At 39.7% G+C, this 25627-nt stretch overlaps 1 protein-coding gene across 1 annotated transcript in view; it reads right to left on the reverse strand.

Moving 5' to 3' along the window:
- The window catches only part of LOC140738179 (cilia- and flagella-associated protein 54-like), a 127722-nt gene that overhangs the window by 40699 nt on the left and 61396 nt on the right, over positions 1 to 25627 (reverse strand). Inside the window, exons 19-23 of the mRNA XM_073065296.1 lie at positions 16645 to 16860; positions 8084 to 8229; positions 5391 to 5554; positions 3159 to 3386; positions 2305 to 2528 (exon numbers count right to left, since the gene is read on the reverse strand). Of these exons, the coding sequence (XP_072921397.1) occupies positions 2305 to 2528; positions 3159 to 3386; positions 5391 to 5554; positions 8084 to 8229; positions 16645 to 16860 (978 nt within the window). The remainder of the gene's footprint in view (positions 1 to 2304; positions 2529 to 3158; positions 3387 to 5390; positions 5555 to 8083; positions 8230 to 16644; positions 16861 to 25627) is intronic.

Raw genomic sequence — 25627 nt, forward strand, 5'->3', positions numbered from 1 at the left:
TGTATTAGTGGAGTTTTATAGCAGAAAGTATTGGAACCAAAAGTCATTAAATCTCCAGGACCCAATGACCAGCATCCTACAGCGTTATGGAAATGACTGTGGAGGCACTGGATGTCTCCTAGTTATCTCTTGCAAAATTTCATGGATTCCAGAATACCTCTCATAGATTGGATGGTAGCAAATAAAACTTTACCATTTAAGGAATGAGTAAGGGAGAACACTATGGATTGTTAGCTCGACATCAACTGAACAGAAAATGATGGAATCTATTATTAAGGAAGAAGTATTCAGACAGTCAGATGAACAAGCAGGAAATGGAGGGATATGGACCATGTACACGTAGGTGAGATTAGTCAGATTGGTCAGTACAGTCATGGTGAGCCAAAAAGCATGTTCCTGTTTTATGTTTTCTTGGCAACAAGACATTGGGAAATAATCATTGAATTGGGCAGAATCAACATGGATTTGTTATAAGGAAATCATGTCTCACAATTCTGATAGTTTTCTAACATTGTAAGGAGCAGAAAAGAAGAGTAAGCCCATTTTATATGGCGTATTAAAACTTACATAATGTCTCCAGTAAGGTAGCTTGCAGATGATTATTAAACAAAAGTAAAGCATACAATATTGAAGGTAAAAGCCCGGCATCGAGCAAGCATTAATTCTCAGACTGAAAACTGCAATTAGGAAAGCACTGATCAAATCTGTGTTGTGAGTCTTCAGCTTGCGGGAAGCTGTAGAGATTGGTTGGATGGTCCCAACTGCTCCTTATCCATCTCAATTGTAATTTACTGGATTGTAATCTACTGAAGTATTCTGATGACATTATTAAGGCTGTGGACTATGAGGAAAATATAGAAATGCTTCAGGGGATATAAACAGGTTATTTAAATAGGAATGATGTGGCAAATGAATTATAAAGTGGGAAATCCACTGCGGCAGAAAAATATAGAGAGACAATTTATTTTTTAAATGATGAGAAATTGAAAGGTGTTGGAATTCAGAAAGACACAAGTATCCTTGTACATGAATCATGAGGTTAATGTGCTGATTCTTCATCCAACTCAGAAAGCACAATTCCCAACTCCATCAATATCGGTTACTCAGTAATATTTGTCCTGAGCCACTATTAACCACTATATTCATAAACCTCTGATGAAAAAAAGCTTCTCTCATCTTGTGACCATAACCATGGCTTTCAGATACCTCAGTCAGGGTATTGACTTTGTGTCAATTAGGGAGATATGCTGGCCTTTATTACAAGAGGATTTGAGTTTAAAAGTAGGTAACTCTTTAATTAGCTATTGTAAATTGTGGGTGGCAGGAAAATTCTAGGGGAGATAATGGGCATGCAAGAGAGCATGTTATGGATAAATAGGTAGTTATGATGCCAGGAGTCAGCATCAATGCTATAGGCCAAATACCCTCTTTCTGTATGGTAAAGAAATATGAGAACATATGATAAATATTGGTGAAGCAGTATGTGGACTATTGTGTACACTTCTGGCCCTTCAGCTTAAGGAAGGTGGATATGCTTGCAATAGAGGAAATACAACAATTGTCCACCAAGTTGATTCCTGGTAGAGCAATTTATTGTATGAGATGAGGTTAAACAGACTAGGCCAGTACTGTCTTAGATTTAGAAGAATGAAAATTGATCTTATTGAAATATACAAGAAGGTTGACTGGGGAGAAGGGGAATTGGCTCTTGGCTGGGAAGCCTGTCTACAAGTCAGGGCTCATAGTCTTGGAATAAGTGATCAATATTCAAGACAGAATGGTGAGTGCTGCAGAGGATAAGAGAAAGATGCATATTAATGGAATTGATGGAAATAGAGCTCATACAGGAAAGTGGTTCTGAATTGAGAGAATAGGCACTATTTTACTGAATGATGGAGCAGATATCAGGAGATGGATGACTGGCTCCTGCTGCAAGTTTATAAGTGAAATACAAACAAATAGATATAAATGTGTATTTGCTTGCAGTTTGTATTTTAAACTTGTATTATATTTCATTAAATTGAAAAAAGGTAATTAATTCTTGTTGATTTTTTTTTAACATGAGCAACATTCATAAATGCTTAAGTACTTTGATGGCATTTACAGCCCTTTGAGCTTAGTGGTAATAGCATGTGCAGGAAATGCTGACTCTACAAATATAAAACACAATATTTCAGTTCTATAACGTTTCCTATGTTCATCCTGGACAAAACAGAGACATCAAGAAGAGACCAGTAAACATGAAATTAGACCCATCATCTAAATGCAACATAAAGCAGAGTAGAGGATTATAATATCACTCACTGTGTAACAATGTTGAAGTAAATGGCCAAGTGGACTAATGATTCCCATTTCTGTTGATTGCATAGCAGTTCTAAAGTGTATAATACCATAGCAACCACCCAATGTAAATCAACTATGTTCACATCATCAAACGGGTGTTCAAATGTCAGATCAAATCCACCTTTATCATTTGATAAGGGTCTCACGCAGCTTGGGACATTGAAGATGCCATCTGGATCAATAAACTAAATAAGATGGAAAGCAGCATTTACTATTTGATCAAACTTTCAGAAAAGAACTTAGTCTATATAAAATGTAATTACATAAACTGAAATGTCAATAATATTTTCTGCATTTCCTTAAAAATCAGTAATGAATCAGGGGTAAAATATTCCTGCTTTGGAATTACCAGCCAGTTTAAATGTAAGGATATTTAAATCATAAAGAAGCAGGGTTGTCCAGAAGCAACAACTTGCATTTATATAGCATCTTTAACTTTGCAAGTCATCCTGAGTTATTTCACTTAAAGAACATTAAGCAAATTTTGACACTGAAACCCAAAAGGAGATGTAAAAGAGATGAGCAAAGGATTATTACGCAACAAAATTATTAAGTAGAGGGAAATAAAGAACCACAAATAGTAAAACTGAGATCCAGGTATTATAGGGGGTTGTGAGAGGATACAGAGCTAGGGAGGAGAAGGCTAGTAAGAGATTTGAAACTCAGACACTACTTTTTCAACAGGATGAATGTGGGCCTTTTTAAATGCCAAAAAAATGTACTCAGAATTGTTTGCATCTTCCATCGTCACTAACAATGGTCTAAAGTTATTCCTGACCATTGAATGCACACTCTGGTGTATCTGATGCCACTACCTGAACAAAATTACTGCTATTCTGTAGATGCAATATCATATCAAGGAGATTCTGTGCAGCTAAGTTAAATGGTAGACAGAGGATCAGCTTGACATTGTCTGAGCTTAAAACGCCTTCTTTTGCTGAGTCCATTCCAGTGATGTACATCATTGCAATATGTGCACAGTTCCATAGAAGTTGACATGCATTCTGCAAAATTGTCCAATGTCCTCCACGGTGTGCAAGCACCTAAAATTGGAAAATATACTTTAATGAAAGCATGAATGAGTTAAACGGGGTAGCTTTCTGCTTAGCATAAACTCCACTGTGATAAATATCAAGAGGTTTACTTTAAATAAAAATATTTCTTTGGTGTCACAGATATTCTAAGTAAGTAATTTATTAAAAAGCCATTCTTCCTGTATAATTATAGTATCACTACAGTAAATATTGAGAATAATATGCAAGCCATTTCTAACAAATAATTTTAAATCATAAAGAGCAGTAAAGAGGAGCAACCAAGATATTGTGGTAAATCTATAGATGGCCCTTCATTACTGTGTATTTATATTGAATAAAATAAGCTGAAAGCAATGCTGATCAACAATGTTTGAAGCATGCAGAAAGCCCAGCAGAAGAAAATTTAAGAAGCATTATCTTAGGATTCATCTCTGGAAGGTTATCCTCAAATCTACTGCCTTTCCTTACAGATTGGAAGATAAATCCTCTGAAATGGATTTCCACTGGTGGGAATAATCACTGGCTCATTGTAATCGATTGAGACACTTCATGCTGTAGTCCTTTAAAGGAAGCTTTTTTACTAAGGATTGAAGGAGTCACAGAATGATTAAACTCTTCCACTCTTTAACAAAACTGCACGAACACTGCTGCACTCTGCAATGCTAAGTCAATGTTAAGGAAAGGGCTTCAGAATTGGTTCAAGTTCTTGGAAAATGATAACTTCAATCCAAAGAATGCTGTTAACAGCATTGATCAGTAACCTAGATATTGTCACTTGTATGAACCTCAGTAGATGTTTAATCAGTTTGAAATGCTAACAGAATGCTGAATACAACTATGGCAACTGCATCAGTTCCCTCAAAATGCACAGAAAAGCATATGTATTTTATAGGCTAATATTGAAAATCTCATTTTGTTTCTGTCTTTTCTAGAAGGCTGAATGAGGCAAGTAACGAACAATAATGACACATTTTCTTAGCACAAAGTATGGCAGAACAGAAACCTGCTGATTCCACTAAACCTGAAGTTATCACGCAGCTCAAACCTGACAGGGCAGTGAGTGGATGGAAGTTCACATTGTCTGCCTTAAAAAATACAGAGATCAGGCCATTGAATCCATGAAAAAAAGCTAGATGTGATGGGGGGAAATGAATATGGCAACCAGTGTGGCTCGGTAGATAGTCCTGCTGCCTAAAAGTCTCAGTCAAGCAGGTTTGATTCTAACCTCAGGTGCTGTTTTATGAAGTTTACTCATCCTCCTATGACCACAGGGATTTACTTCGGGTGATCTATTTTTCTCTCACATCCCAAGTTGGTAAGTTAACTGGCACAGTAAACTACCCCTAGTGTAGGCAACAAGTAACAGAATTATAATGGAGCTGATAGGTATAAAAGAGAATAAATTATCGGGAAATAAAGGGAATAAGATTGATGATATTGCTGTGAGAGCCAGCACAAACTCAAAGTTCAAAGTAAATTTATTATCAAAGTACATACGTGTGCATTACCATATACTATCTTGAGATTCGTTTTCTTGCAGGCGTTTACAGACAAAAGAAATACAATAGACTGACTAACAATCAATGTGCAAAAGAAGACAAACAGTTCAAGTAAAAATAATACTGAGAACACAAGTTGTAATGAGTTCTTAAAGATGACTCTGTAGGTTGTAAATTCAATTCAGAGTAGTGGTGATTGAAGTTATTCATGCTGGTTCAGGAGCTTGATGGTTGTTGGGTAAAACTGTTCCTGAACCTGGTGGTGTGGGACCTAAGGGTTAGTACAGTTGCATGGCCTGGATAGTGGGGGCCTTTGATGATTGATGTTGCTTTCTTGTGATAGCCTTCTTTGTATTCAGAGGGCTGAATGGCCTGCTTCTATGTTGTGAGAAATATGAATTGAACAGAAATATCATCACAAGCAATGTGAATTATCTAATGTTTTCATTGCTTGGAAAATAACTCATGGAAGCAAGCACTTTAATTAACATAAACATTTTGGTAATGTAATTACCACTGCTCTTCTGAAGTGCAAGAATGCTTTGCTCAGTTGGTCTATAATGAAGTTGGCAGAACTGCTCGGCATGCCTGCTTCTTCGCTAGTGAGTACAGATTCTTCCTTCATTTGAATTGCTGATATTGACAGCTCACTTTCAGAGCTTTCAGAGATACTATCACCTATGTAATTAAAACATTATGCAATAAATAGTTATGCTTGTTTTAAAATTCATAACTTCAAAAATTCAACACAAAACATATTAACAAAACTATATAACCTTTTCTGAAATTTAATATTATGTATGGAAACTATAAGAGCATTTGAATTCTGCCTGGTGGAAATCAAGATCTGCTAGGTGGTGTGGACCTTGAAGATGAAAAATATTTATTAAAAACTTGATCTTGAATAGCCGAACTAACTTGTCAATGCCAGTGCTGATCTAAACAAACTGAAAATGCTGGTCAAACATATCTGTAGAGAGAGGAACAGAGCTAAAGTTTCTGGTCACTTACCTTTCTATTCCGATAAAGGTCACAGACTCTCTCAACAAGCACTACATGATCAGCTATTTCTAGCATTCACAGAACTTTACTATTGGCAGGTCTGTACTCCTATAGTCAGGGCTCAATATTCTGATAGAACACATATCTTGTGCTAAAGATCCAGCACTTCATGTCACCCTTGCAGCAAAATCAATTAGGAAAATAGTATTAGATGGAAAGAGCTAACATCATTCCCAGTGTATTGTGCCATCATTAGCTTACTAAATATTAATGGCAAATACATCTCCACACCATAAAATATGTGAAATTTTATACCTCCTGGCAACACCACTTTTTTAGTATTCTCTGCTACGAATCCCATCAGATATTTAAAAACAGCAGATGTATTAGCTTCAGTCTCAAAGCAAAGTAGCATTCCTGGCAATTCTGTGCACCTGAGCAGTGGTGCCTGGTATTTGTGAAAATTATTGGAGCTTCAGGGAATTTGGTGCAAATTCGTGTTACAATAGCAGTTTGCCCAAGCCAATCACATATTATTGCTGAGCTGAGTTATAACCTGAAATACCTCAAGGTCAGCGATTCATTAATGCCCCCGGATGTGAACCACTGTATTGTTTTCTGAAGAACAACACAGAATTTACAAGAATATGCTCACCTTTCATTGTGAGGCCCTCCACTGGTCAGAGTTGACCAGGGATGTCCCAGCTATCTATGTAATACGCAAGCCTGTAGGCAAGCCAGGGCAGTATGATATGAAGAACACACTATTGCAGCAGGCTTCCCCTCTCCATGCAGATAATGAATTCACAGAAACCCCAGAGATAAATGCAGTTTGACACCAGTGGCATTGCAGGAGTTGCCAGTCAGCATTGAACTCAATGTAGGACTACCTTACTCCAGCTCCAGATTTTTCCTTCAGGGTTTACACACAAAGCCTTTCCCTTGAGTGGATATAGCCACAAGGCAGAGGAGGTGTTAGATTAGAGTACTCCTTCTCCTAGATAAGCTGCCATCCATGGTTTACAAGCCCCATTTGCCCAAAACAACTGGTTTTAAGGTGCCAATAACCCGCTTTTGTCCCTTCTCTTTTCAGTAAAAATGGTTCGGCTGGAATTAGTAGCTAAGACACACATGAAGGCCAGGAGGTGGTTGTCAGAGGCTACTTGAGACAAACGCCACTGGGAGCATTTAATAGGTAGTGGGAGCTTAACCCCACTACCACCCCCAACTATAACAAACTTAAGGATCCACGTCTTTCGTTACATGCCCAATTAATGACTTTTCTTTGAAACACCAACAGTTGTGTTTATTTTACTACTAATGTTAAATGATCCAGATTTATAATGATTTCAAGCATTTTATCTGATGGATGGAATAATGAGTGCCATTTTGGTCACCATACTATCTAACAGATGTTAATAAGCAAGACAGTATGCATTAATGATTCACAAGGATGTTGCTGGGACCAAATGGCTTGAGTTATACTGTGAAACTAGATAACCTGGAGCAAAGGAGGCTAAGGGGTGACCTTACAGAGGTATAGAAAATCATGAGGGGCATACATAAGCTGGATGGTTATATTATTTTTCCAAGAGTAGGGGAGTCTAAAATAGGAGACAGAAGTTTAAAGTTAAATGGGAAAGATTTAAAGGGAATCTGAGGATCACATTTTTCACACAGAAGGTGGTGGGTAGGTGAAATAAGCTGCCAAAGGTGGTGTTAGAGGTGGGTACAATCAGTGTTTAAAAAAACTTTTGGGTAGGTACATGGATTGGGAGAATTTAGGGGGATATGGGCAAAACACAGGCAAATAAGATTAGTATTAATAGGCATCTTTGGAACTATTCTAATTGGAGAGTGGCCCGGGAGGGGCAGACACAAGTCTGTCCATTTGGGAGCTGGGGTTGGATCAATCTTTGTCTGACATCTCATCCACAGCTGTTCCAACATGGGTGGCCCTGAGTTGGCATTGCTTGATGGAATCCTTGAAGCATGCAACCCTCCACACAATGTCAACATGTTGATCCAGCTTGTGGAGGTGTATTACTCTGATTCTGTGCAACTTTTTTTTTGAATATTTGTTGGCAGATGCTACAAATGACACCACCTGAAACAGAGAATACAACCTATGGAACATATTTGTTGAACAGAAATATACATGCATGAGTTGTTCAACAGCCTGACCATTCTGCTTTTGAATACAACCTGAAGTTAAATCCGATGATTCTTCCTTTGTTCTGTCTGTATACAGATGAAATTCGAACAATGTTTCAGAATCACCACGCTCTGTGTCAACAAGTAGAGCACCAGAGTTATGAAGGGTAAAAATGTCAGGGTCCAGAAAGGAGTATCTGTAAACAAGAAAGCAACAATGAAACTGCTCTTCAGTGTTCCAGTTCCTTGAGGAACAAAGGCAGCCTTTGCTGAGCACCAGAAATATTCTGCCAGGGATGATGGTGGGAGGCAAAAACATTAGAGGCATTTAAGATGCTCTGAAATAGGCACATGGATAGGCTGAGAATGGACATTGTGTAGACAGAAGGGATTAGTTTAGATACACATTTAGTTAGGGCCAAAGTGGCCTTGATGACTTGCCAAACTAATATCACTGCTACTATCAATGGCAGTGAATCTAACAATGATTGCTGCAGAAGTTTGCAACTTATACAATAATGTGAAAATATACCATTTCAACCAAGATAAATCTGTCTTTTATGGATATGAAACTATTTGGCCTATTTTTAAGGCAAATACAAAGGAAAAGACAACAGCTCCTAGAACTGTAGCTTCTGACCCTGACTATAGTTCAATAGGTATCAGCTTTGCTTAGAAAACATGAACCAAGGATCAGAGTATTCAAAAGATCAAATGAATGTTAGTGTTGACGGTCCAAAACTACATCCTCTTGCAACTTCTGTTTGGCTCTCAGTTAACATCAATGATGATATTTTGGTTGTTTCAATGAGCAATTCTTTAAATTCTCATTAAACTATTGGTTCTTGGGTACAGTTTCTATCTGTCTATGGTGCCTACATCAAAGTAAATTTCAAAGTCACAGTAAATTTATTATCAAAGTACATATATGTCACCACTACCCTGGGGTTCATTTGTTGTAGGTAGTTGCCAGAAAATAAAGAAATACAACAGCAGTTATGAAAAACTGTACATAAGCACAGACTGACAGACAACCAAAGAGCAAAAGAAGACAAATTTTTCAAATAAATAATACTAAGAACATGAGTTGTAGAGTCATTGAAGTGAGTTTGTAGGTTGTGGAATCAGTTCAGTCAACCAAAATGCTAATTTATACCAATATCCCATCTAACTGCATAGATATCTATATAGCTATACCTAGTGTCCATGTGGCTATATAAATGTCTCTTAAATGTTAATATCATATTATGCTCTGGCTGTGTATTTCCAGGTTCCTAGCAGTCTCTATGTAAAACCTTACCTCACAAATCTCATTTAAACTTCCCCCTTCTCATCTTAATGTTACCCACCTTCAGTATATGATATTTCTGCTCTGCACAAAGGATTCTATCTGACCCATGTCTTTTATAATTTTATATACTTGTATCGGGTCATTCCTCAGCCTCTGGTGCTCCAGAGAAAACAAGCAAACTTTGTCTAACACTTAATGCTCTCTAATCTGTGCAACATCTTGGTGAATCTCTTCTGCACACTCTCCACAGTCTCCATATCTTTTCTGTAATGGAGCGACCAGATCTGAACACAATATAACAAATATGGCCTAAGCAAAAGATCAAATTCACGCAGTTGCCGAACTTTTATACTCAATGCCCTGACAGATAAAGGCAACAATGTTCAATGCCTTCTTTACCGCCCTGTCTAACTGTTTTGCCATACAGAGATCTATGGACTTGTAGTTCAAGATAACTCTCTATATCAATGCTCTGAAGGGTCCAACTATTTACTATATATTTTCCTTTTACATTCAATATCCCAGATTGCAATACCTTACACTTATCCAGATATAAACTCCATCTGCCTCTTCTCCATCTTTATTTCCAACTGACCTATATCCTTTGATGAGGAGGCAGAAGGGACTGTAGATGCTGAAATATGGAACAATATGCAAAATGCTGGTGGAGTTCAGCAGTTCTGGCAGAATGTGTGAAGTGAAATGACAATCAACATTTTGGGTCAAAACCCTTAATTTGGATTGAATGATAGAAGGGTGATAGTCAGTATAAAGTGGTGAGGCAAAAGACTGGAGCAGGAGCTGGTAAGAGATAGATGGATCCAGGTGAGGAGGAGGGGAGAATAGAAATAGTAACAGAGCTTGAACCTTTAAGGAATCCTGCAAAAGGACCTTTACACCACTGATTTTTAAGAAAATTTGCTCCCCATTTAGAAAATATTCTATGCCTTTATTCCTACTACCGAGGTGCAGGACCATACAATTCTCTACATTATATTCCATCTGCCATTTTTTTGCTGATTCTCCCTAAGTCCTTCTGCAAACTCCCTGCCCCTCCACCTATCTTTGTATCATCTGTTAACCTAGCCACCAAACCATCATCCAAATTATTGACATATAACATGAAAAGGAACAGCTCCAATACTGACCCCTGTGGAACACCACTTATTACTGGCAGCCAACCAAAATAGGCCCCCTTTATTCTGACTCTTTGCCTCCTGCCAATCAATCTATTTTTGAATCAAAGCTTGTATCTTTCCTGTAACACCATGGGCTCTTATCCCATTAAGTAGCCTCATAAACAATACCCTGTCAAAGGACATTTGTCCAAGTAGATGCTGGTAATGATCTTTCAAGAACCACTAGATTCTGGTACGGTTCCAGAAGAATGGAAAATTGCAAATGTTACTCCACTCTTCAAGAAGGGAGAGAGGCAAAAGAAAGGAAACTATAGACCAGTTAGTCTGACCCCAGTGGTTGGGAAGATGTTGAAATCAATTATTAAGGATGAGGTATCAGGTTACTTGGAGGCACACTGTAGTCAGCATGGTTTCCTCAAGAGAAAAGTCCTGTCTGACAAATCAGTTGAAATGCTTTGAAGAAATAACAGACAGGATAGACAAAGGAGAATCAGTTGATGTTGTGTACTTGGATTTTCAGAAGGCCTTTGACAAGGTGCCACATTAGGTTACTTAACAAGCTATGAGCCCATGGTATTACAGGAAAGATTCTGCCATGGATAAAGCAGTGGCCAATTGGCAGGAGGCTAAGAGTGGGAATAAAGGGAGTCCTTTCTGGCCGGCTGCTGGTGATAACTGGTGTTCCATGGGGGTCTGTGTCAGAACTGATTTTTTTTACATTATATGTCAGTGATTTGAATGATGGAATTGATGTCTTTATGGCCAAGTTTGTAGATGATATTAAGAAAGGTAGAGGGGCACATAGTTTTGAGGAAGTAGAGAGGGTACAGAAGGACTCAGACAGATTAGGAGAATAGGCAAAGAAATGGCAGATGGAATCAAGTGTTAGGGTGTATATAGTCATGAACTTCAGTAGAAGAAATGAAAGGGCTGACTATTTTCTAAACGGAGAGAAAATACAAAAAACTGAGAGGCAAAGGGACTTGGGAGTCCTTGTGCAGGATTCCCTAAAGGTTAATTTGCAGAGTTGAGTCTGTGGTGAGGAAAGCAAAAGCAATGTTACCATTCATTTCAAGAGGACTAGAATATAAAAGCAAGGATGTAATGTTCAAACTTTGTAAGATAATGGTGAGGCCACATGGAGTATTGTGAGCAGTTTTGAGCCTTTTATCTAAGGAACCATGTGTTAAAACTGGAGAGGGTTCAAAGGAGGTTCACAAAATTGTTTCCAGGATTGAATGGCATGCATTATGAGGAGTGTTTGATGGCTCTGGGCCTGTACTCACTAGAATTCAGAAGAATGAGGAGTGACCTCATTAAAACCTATTGAATGGTGAAAGGCAAACAGACAGACAGACAGACATACTTTATTGATCCCGAGGGAAATTGGGTTTCATTACAGCTACACCAAGAATAGTGAAGAAATATAGCAAAATAAAACCATAAATAATTAAATAATAATGTTAATCATGCCAAGTGGAAATAAGTCCAGGACCAGCCTATTGGCTCAGGGTGGAGTTGGGAGGGAGGAGTTGTAAAGTTTGATGGCCACAGGTAGGAATGACTTCCTATGCCGCTCAGTGTTTGCAGATGCTGGAAATTCAAGCAACACACAGCCGGTGGAATGGTGAAAGGCCTTGACAGAGTGGATGTGGAGAGGATCTGAAGGTCGCTAGTTCAAGCCTTGGCTGAGACTGCCTGTGTGTCCTTGAGCAAGGCACTTAACCACACATTGCTCTGAGACGACACCGGTGCCAAGCTGTATGGGTCCTAATGCCCTTCCCTTAGACAACATCGGTGGCATGGAGAGGGGAGACTTGCAGCTTGGGCAACTGCCTGTCTTCAATAAAAAAAACCTTGCCCAGGCTTGCGCCCTGGAAACTTTCCAAGCCGCAAATCCATGGTCTATCAAGACTAATGGAGGCCTACTACTACATGTGGAAAGGATGTTTCCTATGTTGGGAGAGTCTAAGACCAGAGGACACAGCCTCAGAATAGAGGAGCATCCTTTTAGTATGGAGAGGAGGAGGAATTTCTTTAGCCAGAAAATTGTGAATCTGTGGAATTCTTTGCCACAGGCAGCTGTGGAGGCCAAGTCGTTATGTATGTTTAAGGCAGATGTTGATAGATTCTTGATTGGTCAGGGTATGAAGGGATGTAGGAAGAAGGCAAGAGATTGGGGCTGAGAGAAAAATTGGAGAAAATGACAGAACAGACTTGATGGGTCAAATGGCCTTATTCTGCTCCTATAGCTTATGGTCTTAGATAACATCCTCTGACTCTCCTTTGTCTATCCTGCCTGTTATTTCAAAGGACTCAAGGATTCAAATGATTCAAAGTACATTTATTATCAAAATATGTATAAATTATACAACCTTGTAATTTGTCTGCTTACAGGGAGCCACAAAGAATTTCAACAGATTTTTCAGGCAACATTTCCTTTTAAGGAAACCTTGCTATATTTGGCCTACTTTATCATGTGCCTCTAGATACCCCAAAGCTTTATCCGTAATAGTATCTGAAAAAAAACTTCTGGTATTATCTTTGATATATTTAAATAGCTTACCTTCATATTTAATCTTTTCTCATCTTATAGTTTTTTTGTTGCCCTCTGTTAGTTTTTAAAAGCTTAACAATCCTCTAACTACCCACTATTTTTGCTATATTATATGCCCTCACTTTTCTTTCATGCTGACTTTAATTTTCCTTGTCATCCACAGTTGTCTCATGTTCCCTTTAGAATACTTCTTCATCTTTGCACTGTATCTATCCTGCATCTTCCAAATTGCCCCCCTGCAAGACACCACAGGTCTCCAATCTAAGAAACAACTTTCCACTACCACCCTGTGATTTCATCCACTGAGCCAATTTTATTTTTATTTAGAGATACAGCACAGAAACAGGCCCCTCTGGCCCAATGAGCCCATGCCACCCAATTACATTAGTATGACCAATAAACCTATTAACTCCTAAGTCTTTGGGATGTGTGAGGAAACCAGAAGTCAAAACCCTTGCAATCATGGCAAGAACATATAAACTCCTTACAGATAGCAGTGGGACTTGAACTCAGGTCATTGGCACTGTAAAGTGTTATGCCAGTGAACCCAGTGATTCACAACAGGAGTGGTTATTGGTTCTAAGGAGATGTCAGGGGAAGTAGAAGTTGTTGGGGGGGCATTCAAGATTCTTGGGTGGGGTGGTAAGCGGCACCCTAACCTGAGGCATGAGATCTGACTGACCTTTAGTACAGCAGGCACTTCCAAATCAAAGGATGAAGCACTGGAACACAGGAAGAACCAGAGCTCTGTAAGCGGTGAGCACTTGTTGTCACACCACATCTGAAACGCGGCAATCTCATCCGATCTTACCAACCAAACAGGCATTATTGGAGATCCATAGATCAGCAACCATGGTGCCCAACAGTTCCACTTCACTCACGGCACGGAACAGTTGGTAAGTCAAATGCGCCCTCTCAACTTTCTCTACAGATCTTCAGAAAACAAGTTGCACAATGATACGGTGCTGGCCAAAACCAAACAGTGAAATAGAGCCAATCAGTGAACCTGTGACCCCAAGGATTCCACTTGAGGTGTTCAAAAGCAACCTTGGCTTCACATATGTGGTCAAGAACTATCTTTGGGTATTATGAGATCTTACTTGATTGGTCAATTGCGCTAACTGAAATAGTATAAAGGTAGCTTGCTGAACATCAGCTTTATCACAACTAACATTCATTGCATTGCACACTTGAGTCATTTGCCAAGAAAGCTAAAAATGACCTTGATAGTGATCTCATCGCTTCTTATAACATTTCCAAAATGATTGCAAAGTGTGGATAATCTCATTCAATTGGTGAAAGATTATTAATGCCTGGTGTATCTGAAGTGCTCACCGCTGTTCTCAAAATGAATACCAATTCCCCTGAGTATAATTCTTTAGCTCATCACATTGACAAAATGAGTGAAGACATTGAGTATCAACTATGCACAGAGCTACAAAAACAGAATTTGGTATCAAACTGTATGAGTCAACTGTATGAGACAACAAGACACTGCTGATGCCTTATGTATGGTTGATCAAAAATGGAAAAGCTGATGAAGAAATTCTCTTTTGTAAAAAGATGACAATGGAGAATCAATCTACGACAGGCTCAAAATGTATCTTCAGGATGAAAGTATTCCAGTTTGGAACATGATTTTTTGTGCAACAGATGGAGTACCATACATGACAGGTCACCATGCTGGTTTAGTGGCATTCATACAAAAAGAAATTCAAAGTCTGTTTGCAATCCATTGTGTAATTCATTGTCAACATCTCGCAGCCAAAACTCTAAGCCAGCGATTTCTTTCAAGCATGACTCTAGTAATATCTGCTAACAACAAAATTAAAGCTCATCAATTAAATAGCAAAACATTTCACGAGTTATGCCAAGATAATGCTGAGGAGTTTGAAATTTTGCTTCTACACACTGAAGTGCGTTGGCTGTCAAAAGGGTGCTGCTTAAAACGTTTACTTGATATTTTTGACACTGTGGTTGAATTTTTGCTCAAAATCGACAAGAGCTTGGCAAACAAGATTGAACTTCTACATGGAATTGTGGCATACCTAGGCAATCTGTATGTTAAAATGAGCATTCTAATTATGACAACACACACAAAATGCTGGTGGAACACAGCAGGCCAGGCAGCATCTATAAGGAGAAGCACTGTCGACGTTTTGGGCCGAGACCCTTCGTCAGGACTAACTGAAAGGAAAGATCACTCCATCTCCCTTTGGTGTTCCCCTCCCCCTTTCTTTCTCCCTAGGCCTCCCGTCCCATGATCCTTTCCCTTCTCCAGCTCTGTGTCACTTTCGCCAATCACCTTTACAGCTCTTAGCTTCATCCTACCCCCTCCGGTCTTCTCCTATCATTTCGCATTTCCCCCTCCCCCCACTACTTTCAAATCTCTTACTATCTTTCCTTTCATTTAGTCCTGACGAAGGGTCTCGGCCCAAAACGTCGACAGTGCTTCTCCTTATAGATGCTGCCTGGCCTGCTGTGTTCCACCAGCATTTTGTGTGTGTTGGTTGAATTTCCAGCATCTGCAGATTTCCTCGTGTTTATTCTAATTATGATACTGTAGGGTGGGAATTTCAATTTAGTCCAGGCAAAAAGTGCAGAGTCCACTTTTATCAGAAAATTGGAAATATATAAGCAAAACATTGGGAGAAGAATGTTCTCAGTTTCCCTGCATGGAAAGTTTGGCACTCTCTCTTCCACAGACAGTGATTTGTAGGAGTACTGCTTCCACCTGCAGTCACTGAAGAAGGATTTTCAGAAACAATTCAAGGATTGGAACAATCTGGAAATTCCAGACTGGGTAAGTAAGCCATTTCTTTGCAAGGCAGAAGAACAGGAAGGGAGCTTGCAAGAAAAAAATTATCAAAACTCGGAATGATGAAGAAACTAAAATGCTTTTCAAAAATGTCAGCTTTTGTGGTATGTGAGTACACTGTCATATGAAGTTTCCTGATCTTTGGGGAAGAGGTACACTGCTCTTCATTGTATTTCCATCCTCCTACCTTTTTGGATGAGGCTTCAGTGCTGTGAACCACATACTCCCAAGAAACAGAAACTAGTTGGACATTGTTACGCTTAAGGACTTAAGGCTTTTACTATCACAACTTGAACCAGATATTTCAACTCCTGCTAAAAACCATCAAGTTTAAGGATCACATTGATATTGAAGCTACTATACAGTGCACTGTACTGTGTAAACTAGGTTTAATGACAAATAAAAATTTAAAGCAGAATCATTTCTCTCATGTTGGCATATGGTAGACATGTTTTTATATTATGTCGGTGCTAGAAAGTATATTGTGCCTAAAAGGGGCATGGGCAAGTATGAAGGTGCTTTAGGGAGGCGATGGCAAGTATTGAAATATTTTAGGCGGGCTTTGGGCTAAAAAAGGTTGGAAAACATTGTGCTAACCACTACGCTGCTGTGCTGCCTCTGTTGATTAGCACACCCTGGATCCCATATGATCTAATCTTGCAGACTAACCTACCCTGCAGAACTGTTAGGAACTTTTACTTTAATCAAAAATTCATCATTACCTTTATGCATGTGAGTAATGTGCTGTGTGCATACATTTACTGATGACATACATAATGACAACATATATAGTTAACTTCAATGTACCTGCTAATAGTCTTTGATTTCCAACCTTCTTCATAGCACTTCATGAATGAATTAAAGTGCATAATTCCCAATAGCATGTGCAGCTGACTGTGCCATGGCATTTCATTCATACAAAATTGACTGAATCTTTTGCGTTGCAGGTAATTGTGCACAAGTGGTCTGAGCTGCGTTTGGAAAATTTCCCTGGCCTTCTTTTCCAACTTTTCCTTCTGTTTCCTAAATAAAGTATTGAAAATTCACACATAAAGGACATTTACATCTGTAAAAAAAATACACTCAGCTGCCAAGCATTTCTTTTCAGATACCTTCTTTTCAGAACATGGTTATAGCAAAAACAATAGAACACCATTCTTCACCATCTTCTAACATTTTCACATGTTGTAATTGTTCAATTATTTTGGAGATAAGTAGAGCTACTTACTTTCTTACCTTTACTCACCCAAGTCTGAATACTGTCTAGACCCTGCTGCTTCATTTGCTAAGGAGTTACAAATAGAACTCGTTACGTACCCTGTAATTGGGTGTCTTACCAGCAAAGATAGAAATGTCCGTTGGAGTCTGGTGGTACTATTTTCAACAGTGTTTATTAGTAAAAATATACAAAACAATATCAATGCAAATATACAGATAATATACATTAGCAATACTAAACCTAAAAGTGTGAGTATAATAGTAATCAATAATAAACCAGCTCTATTGTTGTCTAGGGGATAATGAATTGTCACATGGAAATATAAAGTTCAGTTCAGTTCATGCAGGCTAAGGTAGTTGTCGGTCGATGTGTTGTAATTGTTGGAGAGAGAGAGAGAGAGAGAGAATGAGAGCGCACAAACAGTAACAGCTATTGTCTTGCCAACCTTCCTTTACAATTTTGATCCGTCGATGCGTTGTTGTTGTGGCCATTCACGTATGACCCCTCCGTCCTTTAGCTAGACCATTCTTCCGTGGTGGACTCATCACCCAGGCAAGGGTGGACACACACACAAGCCCCCACCGGCCTTGCTATAAACACTGTGAGTTAAAATTTACCGATCCTTCGTTCGGTCTCCGATGCCCCACACCTTCTCGTGGGTTTCTGATGCTCACTAGTGTGTCTCCTGGTGTGTCTGAGGGGTGTCTCCCCAGACCTCACTTTTATCCCCACTCATGGGGTCTCAGGTGTCAATCAGTTTTGAATGGCTTAGCCCATCAAACCAGCCCACTCCGGCTGTCCACCGAGGAATTTCAGTGAATAGAATAGTACCAAGTAAACAATCCTTCTTCAAAAGACAATAACAGTAAATCAATGGCTCCTCTCCTCTCTTATCAGTAGCAGATGTTCCAACTTGTTTACCTCTTATCTGTGTCTCTCTCTCATTCTCTCTCATGAGCTGTTATCGATAACAGCTGTCCTGGCATGTTTTCTTTTGTCTCTCTTACTCTCCTGTTAGCAGCATCGAAATAGTAACGGTTTGCGATTCTCCAAAAGGGGGGCATGGGCAACTCTGCACCCTTCTGCCCATCAGAGTTGTTCATCCTTCGTAACAAACTGAACATAGTGTAAGCATCAATGAGCATTTCTTCATCGCTGGAATTAGCACTTTGGTCTGCATCTGGACCAAGGCCACGATCAGTTCTGCAGTGGTCAAATCCTGGTGAATCTCCACTTGTACTTAGTGAGCAGGTAAGTTGGTGTCATTTCACAGCACTATTGATAACACCATCTATCAATATACTAATTGAAAGTAGACTGAGTTGGCAGTAAATAGCTGGATTGGATTTATCCAGTTTTCCACTGGAAATATTCCACAATGGCAGGTGGATGCCAGAGTTAAAGTGGCTTGAGGTACAGCACTTCAAGTCAAGTCAACTTTTATTGTCATTTTGACCATAACTGCTGGTACAGTGCATAGTAAAAATGAGACATTTTTCAGGACCATGGTTTACATGACACAGTACAAGAACTAGACTGAACTACGTAATAAAAAAAAACAGAGAAAGCTATACTAGACTACAGACCTACACTGGACTGCATAAGGTGCACAAAAACAGTACTGGCATTACAATAAATAATAAACAGGACAGTAGGGCAAGGTGTCAGTCCAGGCTCTGGGTATTGAGGAGTCTGATAGCTTGGGGGAAGAAACTGTTATATAGTCTGGTCGTAAGAGCCTGAGTACTTTGGAGCCTTTTCCCAGATGGCAGGAGGGAGAAGAGATTGTATGACAGGTGCATGGGGTCCTTCATAATGCTGTTTCCTTTGCAGATGCAGCGTGTAAATATTATATCTATATTATTATATTATATATATTATTATATTATATACTTCAATATTATATCTAGGATATTGTCCACCCAATAACCCTTGTTGTATCCAATGCTTTCAGCCTTATCTTGATATCATGTGAAGTGAATCAAATTAGCTGAATTATGGCTTGTGATGGTTAAGATCACAAGAGGAAGACAAGTTGGATCACCTTTTCAATGTTGCTCACTGAACATGGTTATGAATGCTTCATCTTTGTCTTTAGAACTTACCAGCACTAAGGATAGTGATTAGGGATTCTGAGACTTCTAAAAGGTATTCTACCATTCATGTGATGGGACTGAATAGATATTTTTTAATCTGACCTACTAATTAAGATAATAAGATATAGGAGCAGAAGTAGGCCATTCAGCCCATCAAGTCTGCTCTGTTTGACTCATGGGTTGATCCAATTCTTCCAGTCATCCCCACCCCCCTGCTTTCTCCCCATACCCTTTGATGCCCTGGCTAATCAAGAACCAATCGATCTCTACCTTAAATGCACCCAATTACTTAGCCTCCACAGCCACTTGTGGCAATAAATTCCACAGATTTACAACCCTCGACTAAAGTAATTTCTCCGCATCTCTATTTTAAATGGACATCCTTCAATCCTAAAGATGTGCCCTGTTGTTCTAGACTCCCCTACCATGGGAAATAACTTTGCCATATCTAATCTGTTCAGGCCTTTTAACATTCAGAATGTTTCGATGAGATCCCCCCTCATTCGCCTGAATTCCAGGGAATACAGCCCAAGAGCTGCCAGACGTTCCTCATACAGTAACCCTCTCATTCCTGGAATCATTTTCGTGAATCTTCTCTGAACCATCTCCAATGTCAGTATATCCTTTCTAAAATAAAGAGCCCAAAACTGCAGACAATACTACAAGTGTGGTCTCATGAATGCCTTATAGAGCTTCAACATCACAACCCTGCTCTTATATTCTAGACCTCTAGAAATTAATGCCAACATTGCATTCGCCTTCTTCACCACTGACTCAACCTGGAGGTTAACCTTTAGGGTATCTCTCATTACAATATCTCCAGTGTCATTTTCTATTGGTCCTATATCTACCCTCAACTTTCTTTTACTCTTTATATACTTAAAAAAAGCTTTTAGTATCTTCTTTGATATTAGTTGCCAAAATTGTGAGATTTAACATTTGTTTTGCAGTTTGACATGAGCTTCAGCCAGCTGGCCAAGTTTGAGCAGTTGCCTATCGGAGATCCGAAGTGTGAGAAGTCATGGCTCACTCAGGTTTGCCGATTGCGTACATAAGGCATCGACTCGAGACAGTTTGGTGTTTTGAGCAGCGGTCAATTGGAGATCCAAAGCATGAGAAGACATAGCTCACTCAGGTTCACTGATTGAGTACATAAAGCATTGACTCGCAGCAGTATGGTGTTTTAAGCAGTGGCAAAACAGAGAACAAAAGCGTGTGAAGACATAGCTCACAGAAAGCAGTGACTCATGGCAGTTTGGTGCTTTGAGCAGCAGCCAATCAGTGATCGGGTTTGATTAGCAAGAACAAATGAAAATAAGGTAGGGGCAAGCAGAGCGGCATTTTTGAAATGGCTAATGTTACAGTGGGAATTTTGAGGCTTTAGCTGTCAAGGCTTCTGCAAGGAAAGGCTTGAGTGACAGAAAGTGAAAAGCTTAGGTAGATTTTTTCCCCACAGTTTATTTATTGTTTTCTTTCTTTAAATTTGCTTAGTTGGAACAGTAGAGATTCCAAACAGGATAGTTAAATGCTACTTTTGCGGGATGTGGGAAGGTAAGGAGATCTCCCGTGTCCCTGATGATGACACCTGTGCATCCAGTTGTACCTTTTAACACTCCATTTTAAGGAGTTGAAGCTGGAACTCAATGAACTCCAGGTCATTCAGGAAGCTGGGGGGGTGATAGATAGGACAAATAGACAGGTACTTACACCCAAAGTGCAGGACACAGGAAACTGGGTGACAGTCAGGAAGGGGAAAAGGGTTAAACAGCCAGTGCAGAGTACCCCTGTGGCCATCCCTCTCAACAACAGGTATATCACTTTGGATACTGTTGTGAAGGATGACCTAACAGAGTAAAGTCTCAGATGTCAGGTCTCTGGAACACAGTAGGGAAGGGAGAAGAAGAGGTGTGGTGATAGGGGATTCATTAGGGGAACTGAAAGGAGGTTCTGTGGATGAGAACAAGGTTTCTGGATGGTAGTTGCCCCCGGGTGCCAGGATCCAGGAAATCTCGGATCAAGTCTTCAGCATTCTTAAGTGGGAGGGTGAACAGTCAGAGGTTGTGGTCCATGTAGGTACCAATGACATAGGTAGGATGAGGTTCTGCAAAGTGAGTTCAGGGAGTTAGATGCCAAGTTAAAGGGCAGGATCTCCAAGGTTGTGATCTCAAGATTGCTACCCGTGCCACATGCTAGTGAGGCCAGAAACAGGAAGATTATACAGTTTAACACTTGGCTAAGGAGTTGGTGTAAGAGGGAGGGCGTTAGACTTTTGTATCATTAGGCTTTCTTCCAGGGAAGGTGAGACCTTATAAAAAAGATGGTTTGCAACTGACCTGGAGTAGTCTAATATCGTTTACTTGTGCTTCACAGGGGGAGGAGTTTAAACTAGTATTGCAGGGGATGGGAACCAGAGTGCCAGAACAGATAGTGGAGAGGTTGTGAAGTAGATGCTGTTAAGACCTCAGGCAAAGGCAGGAATCAAAGGGTTGAGCATGATGTGACTAACGTCCTCAGATGTGTATATTTCAATGCAAGAAGTATTATAGGAAAGGCAAAGGAACTTGGGTCATAGATCAACACATAGAATTATGATATTGTAGCCATCAGTGAGACTTAGTTGCAGGAGGGGCAGGACTGGCAGCTCAATGTTCCAGGATTCCATTGTTTTAGACACTGTTACATACTCGTGACGTGACAGTGATACCCTTGTCACTTGACTGGGATTGAAGCTATACTGGACCTGAGGTAATGGTCTTGTGATGGTGGAGTGACGTCATTTTCCCGCCAGTAGAGGTCATGTGACAGGTTTTTTTTTACAGGGTATAAAAGGAGGACCCCTCCCTGTGAGGAGGGGCAGTTCGTGGCTGGATTTGCCATGTTGACTTCATGCCACTGCGTGATATAATGTTATGACGCAGTTTAGTTGAAAGATGAAGTTTTATCTAATGCCTAAAGTTTAAAAGGTCATTGACAGCAGTTTCTCTACAATACTGCTAGTTGAGAATCAGTGGAGAGTGAAGATCGAAGTTCGGGAGTTAAAGATCAAGGAGAATCGATTTTGACGGTGAAACAGGTTCGACCTTGTTTGATCCTTATTCGGAAGGAATTCGTTGACTGTTCTCGTGTTAATCCCTGCGAAATAGCAGAAAGGATTGGGAATAGTTCTGTAAAGGAAAGGTCAGTGCCTTTAAGCCGTTTCGTTTCGTAAATTCTTCGTGGGAAAAAGTTCGATATCTTGGGAACCGAAACAACACGATGGAAAAGAGAATTTAAATCATCTTAAAAAGTCTCTCCCTTAAATGGATTGTGAGCATTTTGAACTTTTGGCAATATTACTTTGAAGAACTGTTTTTGCAACATCACTTTAAGAACTGTTTAAGCTTCAATGCTTTAAGAACTGTTCAAGCTGCCGCAAAGCAGCTGACTTCCGGTTACGTCAGTGATTTGTTTACTTTTGGGGGGTTTGTTTTCAGTGTTTAATAAACGTGTTATTAGTTATATAAACCCCTGCCTAACTCATATATTTATTGTTGCCTGAATCCGTAACAACACGATGGAGTGGAAGTGATTAAAGGAGGAAGGGTGGTGTTACCAGCCAGGGAAAATGTCACGCCAATGCTCAGTCAGGACAAATTGGAGAATTTGTCTAGTAAGGAGTTATGGGTGGAACTGAGGAATAAGGAAGATATGACCATGTTAATAGGGCTATATATTATTACAGACAACCCAACAGTCCACGGTATTTAGAGGAACAAATTTGTAGAGAGATCACTGAAGAAATACAAGGTTGTTATAGTAGGTGATTTTAACTCTCCACATATCAACCGGGACTCCCATAATATAAAAGGACTAGATTGGATCGAGTTTGTCAAATGTGTTCAGGGAAGTTTCCTTAATCAGAATGTGAAAGTACACAATACTTGATCTGCTGTTAAGGAATGAGACGGGGCAGATGACAGAAGTTTGTGTAGGGGAACATTTTGCATCCAGTGATCACAATGCCATTAGTTTCAAAGTAAATATGGAAAAAGATAGGTCTGGTCTATGTTTTGAGATTCTAGATTGGAGGAAGGCCAATTTTGATGGTATCAAAAGGATCTGGCAGGTGTGGACTGGGGCAGGCTGGTTTCTGGCAAAGATGCTCATGGTAGGTGGAAGGCCTTCAAAAGTGAAATTTTGAGAGTACAAAATATGCATGTACCTGTCAGAATAAAAGGTAAAGGTAACAGGTTTAGGGAACCTTGGTTTTCAAGAGATACTCAGGCCGTGGTTAAGAAAAAGAAGGAGGTGCATAGCAGGTACAGACAGGTAGGAACAAATGAGGTACTTATGGAGTGTAAGAAACGCAAGGGAAAAGTTTAAGAAAGAAATCAGGAGGACTAAAAGGGATGAGCTTGCCCTAGCCAACAAGGTGAAGGAGAATCCTAAGGGATTCCACAGATATTTTGAGAATAAAAGTATTGCAAGAGATAAAATTGGTCCTCTGGAAGATCAGAATGGTAATCCATGCATGGAGCCAAAAGAGATGGAGGAGATCTTAAATGGATTTTGCGCATCTGTATTTACTCAGGACTGAAGTGAGGCAAAGCAGGAGCATGTTCATGGACCCTATACAGATTACAGAGGAGATGTTTGCTGTCTTGAGGCAAATTAGGGTGGATAAATTACCAAGGCCTGACAAGGTGTTCCCTCGGAACCTGTGGGAGGCAAGTGAAGAAGTTGCAGGGGCTGTAGCAGAGATATTTAAATCAGCCTTAGCAAAAGGCAAGGTACTGAGGATTGGAGGATAGCTAAAGTTGTTCCGCTATTTAATAAAGGCTTTAAAAATAAACGAGGAAATTATAAGCCGGTGAGCCTGACATTGGTAATGGGAAAGTTATTGAAAGGTATTATAAGAGACCAGATATAAGAGTATTTTGATAGCCATGGATTGATTAGGGATAGTCAGCATGGCTTTGTGTGTAGTAGGTCATGTCTAACCAACCTTAAAGTGTTTTCAAGGAAGTTAGCAAGAAAGTTGATTAAGGCAAGGCAGGGGATGTTGTCTACTTGGACCTTAGCAAAGCATCTTACAAGGTCCTGCTGGGAGGTTGATCACAAAAGTCAAGATGAGGCAGTAAATTAGGTAAGACATTGGCTTTGTGGGAGAATCCTGAAAGTGGTAGTAGATGGTTGCCTCTGTGACAGGAAGCCTGTCACTAGTAGAGTGCCATAGGGATAGATGCTGGTTTCATTGTTGTTTGTCATCTACTGTATATCCATGGTCTGGATAGTAATGTGGTTAACTGGATCAGCAAATTTGGAGATGACACCAAGATTGGGAATGTAGAGGACAGTGAGGAAGATTATCAGAGCAGTGCTTCAGCAGGATCTGGACCAGCTGGAAAAATGGGCTGAAAAATGGTAGATGGAATTTAATACAGACAAGTATGAGGTGTTGCACTTCAGTAGGATCAACCAGGTAAGGTTGAATGTTAGGGAATACATCCTGGTAACCCCATTAAAGTGGCGCCATGGGTTGATAGGGTCATAAAGAAAGATTTTGGCACATTGGCCTTCATTAATCAAAGTACTGGGTACATAACTATCTTTTACTATCTTTTCTTTCAGTTAGTCCTGACAAAGGGTCTCGGCCTGAAACGTTGACAATGCTTCTTCTTATAGATGCTGCCTGGCCTGCTGCGTTTCACCAGCATTTTATGTGTGTTACTGGGTACAGAAGATGGGATGTTATGTTGAAGTTGTATAAGATGTTGGTGAGGCCGAATTTGGAGAATTGTGTCATCTACTTACAGGAAAGATGTAAGTAAGGTTGAAAGAGTACAGAGAAAATTTACATGGACGTTGCTGAGACTAGAGGACCTGAGTTACGAACAAAGATTGAATAGATTAGGACTTTATTCCTCGGAATGTAGAAGGTTGAGAGGAGATCTGATAGAAGTATACAACATTATGAGGTGTATAGAGTATGCAAGCAGACTTTTTCCACTATGGTTGAGTGGGACTAGAACTGGAGGTGATAGATTCAGGGTGAAAGGTGAAAAGTTTAAGGGGTACATGAAGGGATACATCTTCATTCAAAGAGTCATAAGAGTGTGGATTGAGATGCCTGTGCAAATGACGTATACAAGCTCAATTTCAATATGTAAGAGAAATGTGCACAGATACATGGATGGTAGGGAATATGGAGGTCTTTGGTCCTAGTGCAGGTTGATGGGATTAGGCAATTCAAATAGTTTGGCACAGTTTAGATAGGCCAAAGGGTTTGTTTCTGTGCTGTACTTTTCGATGACTCTATGACACTTAATCATTTTTAGATTTGCCTGGTGCTGTTCTGTTTGCCTTTCCATATTTTTCACTGAACCAAGACTGAATGAAGGGAAAAAGAAGAAAGGTTGAACAAGATTGAAAAAAAAATTGAAAAATAAGATTACTATGGAAAAGAAACAATAGTGATGCCAAGATGAACGCAACC

The sequence above is a fragment of the Hemitrygon akajei genome, chromosome 14, assembly GCF_048418815.1.
Source record: "Hemitrygon akajei chromosome 14, sHemAka1.3, whole genome shotgun sequence".
Classification (NCBI taxonomy): Eukaryota; Metazoa; Chordata; class Chondrichthyes; order Myliobatiformes; family Dasyatidae; genus Hemitrygon; species Hemitrygon akajei.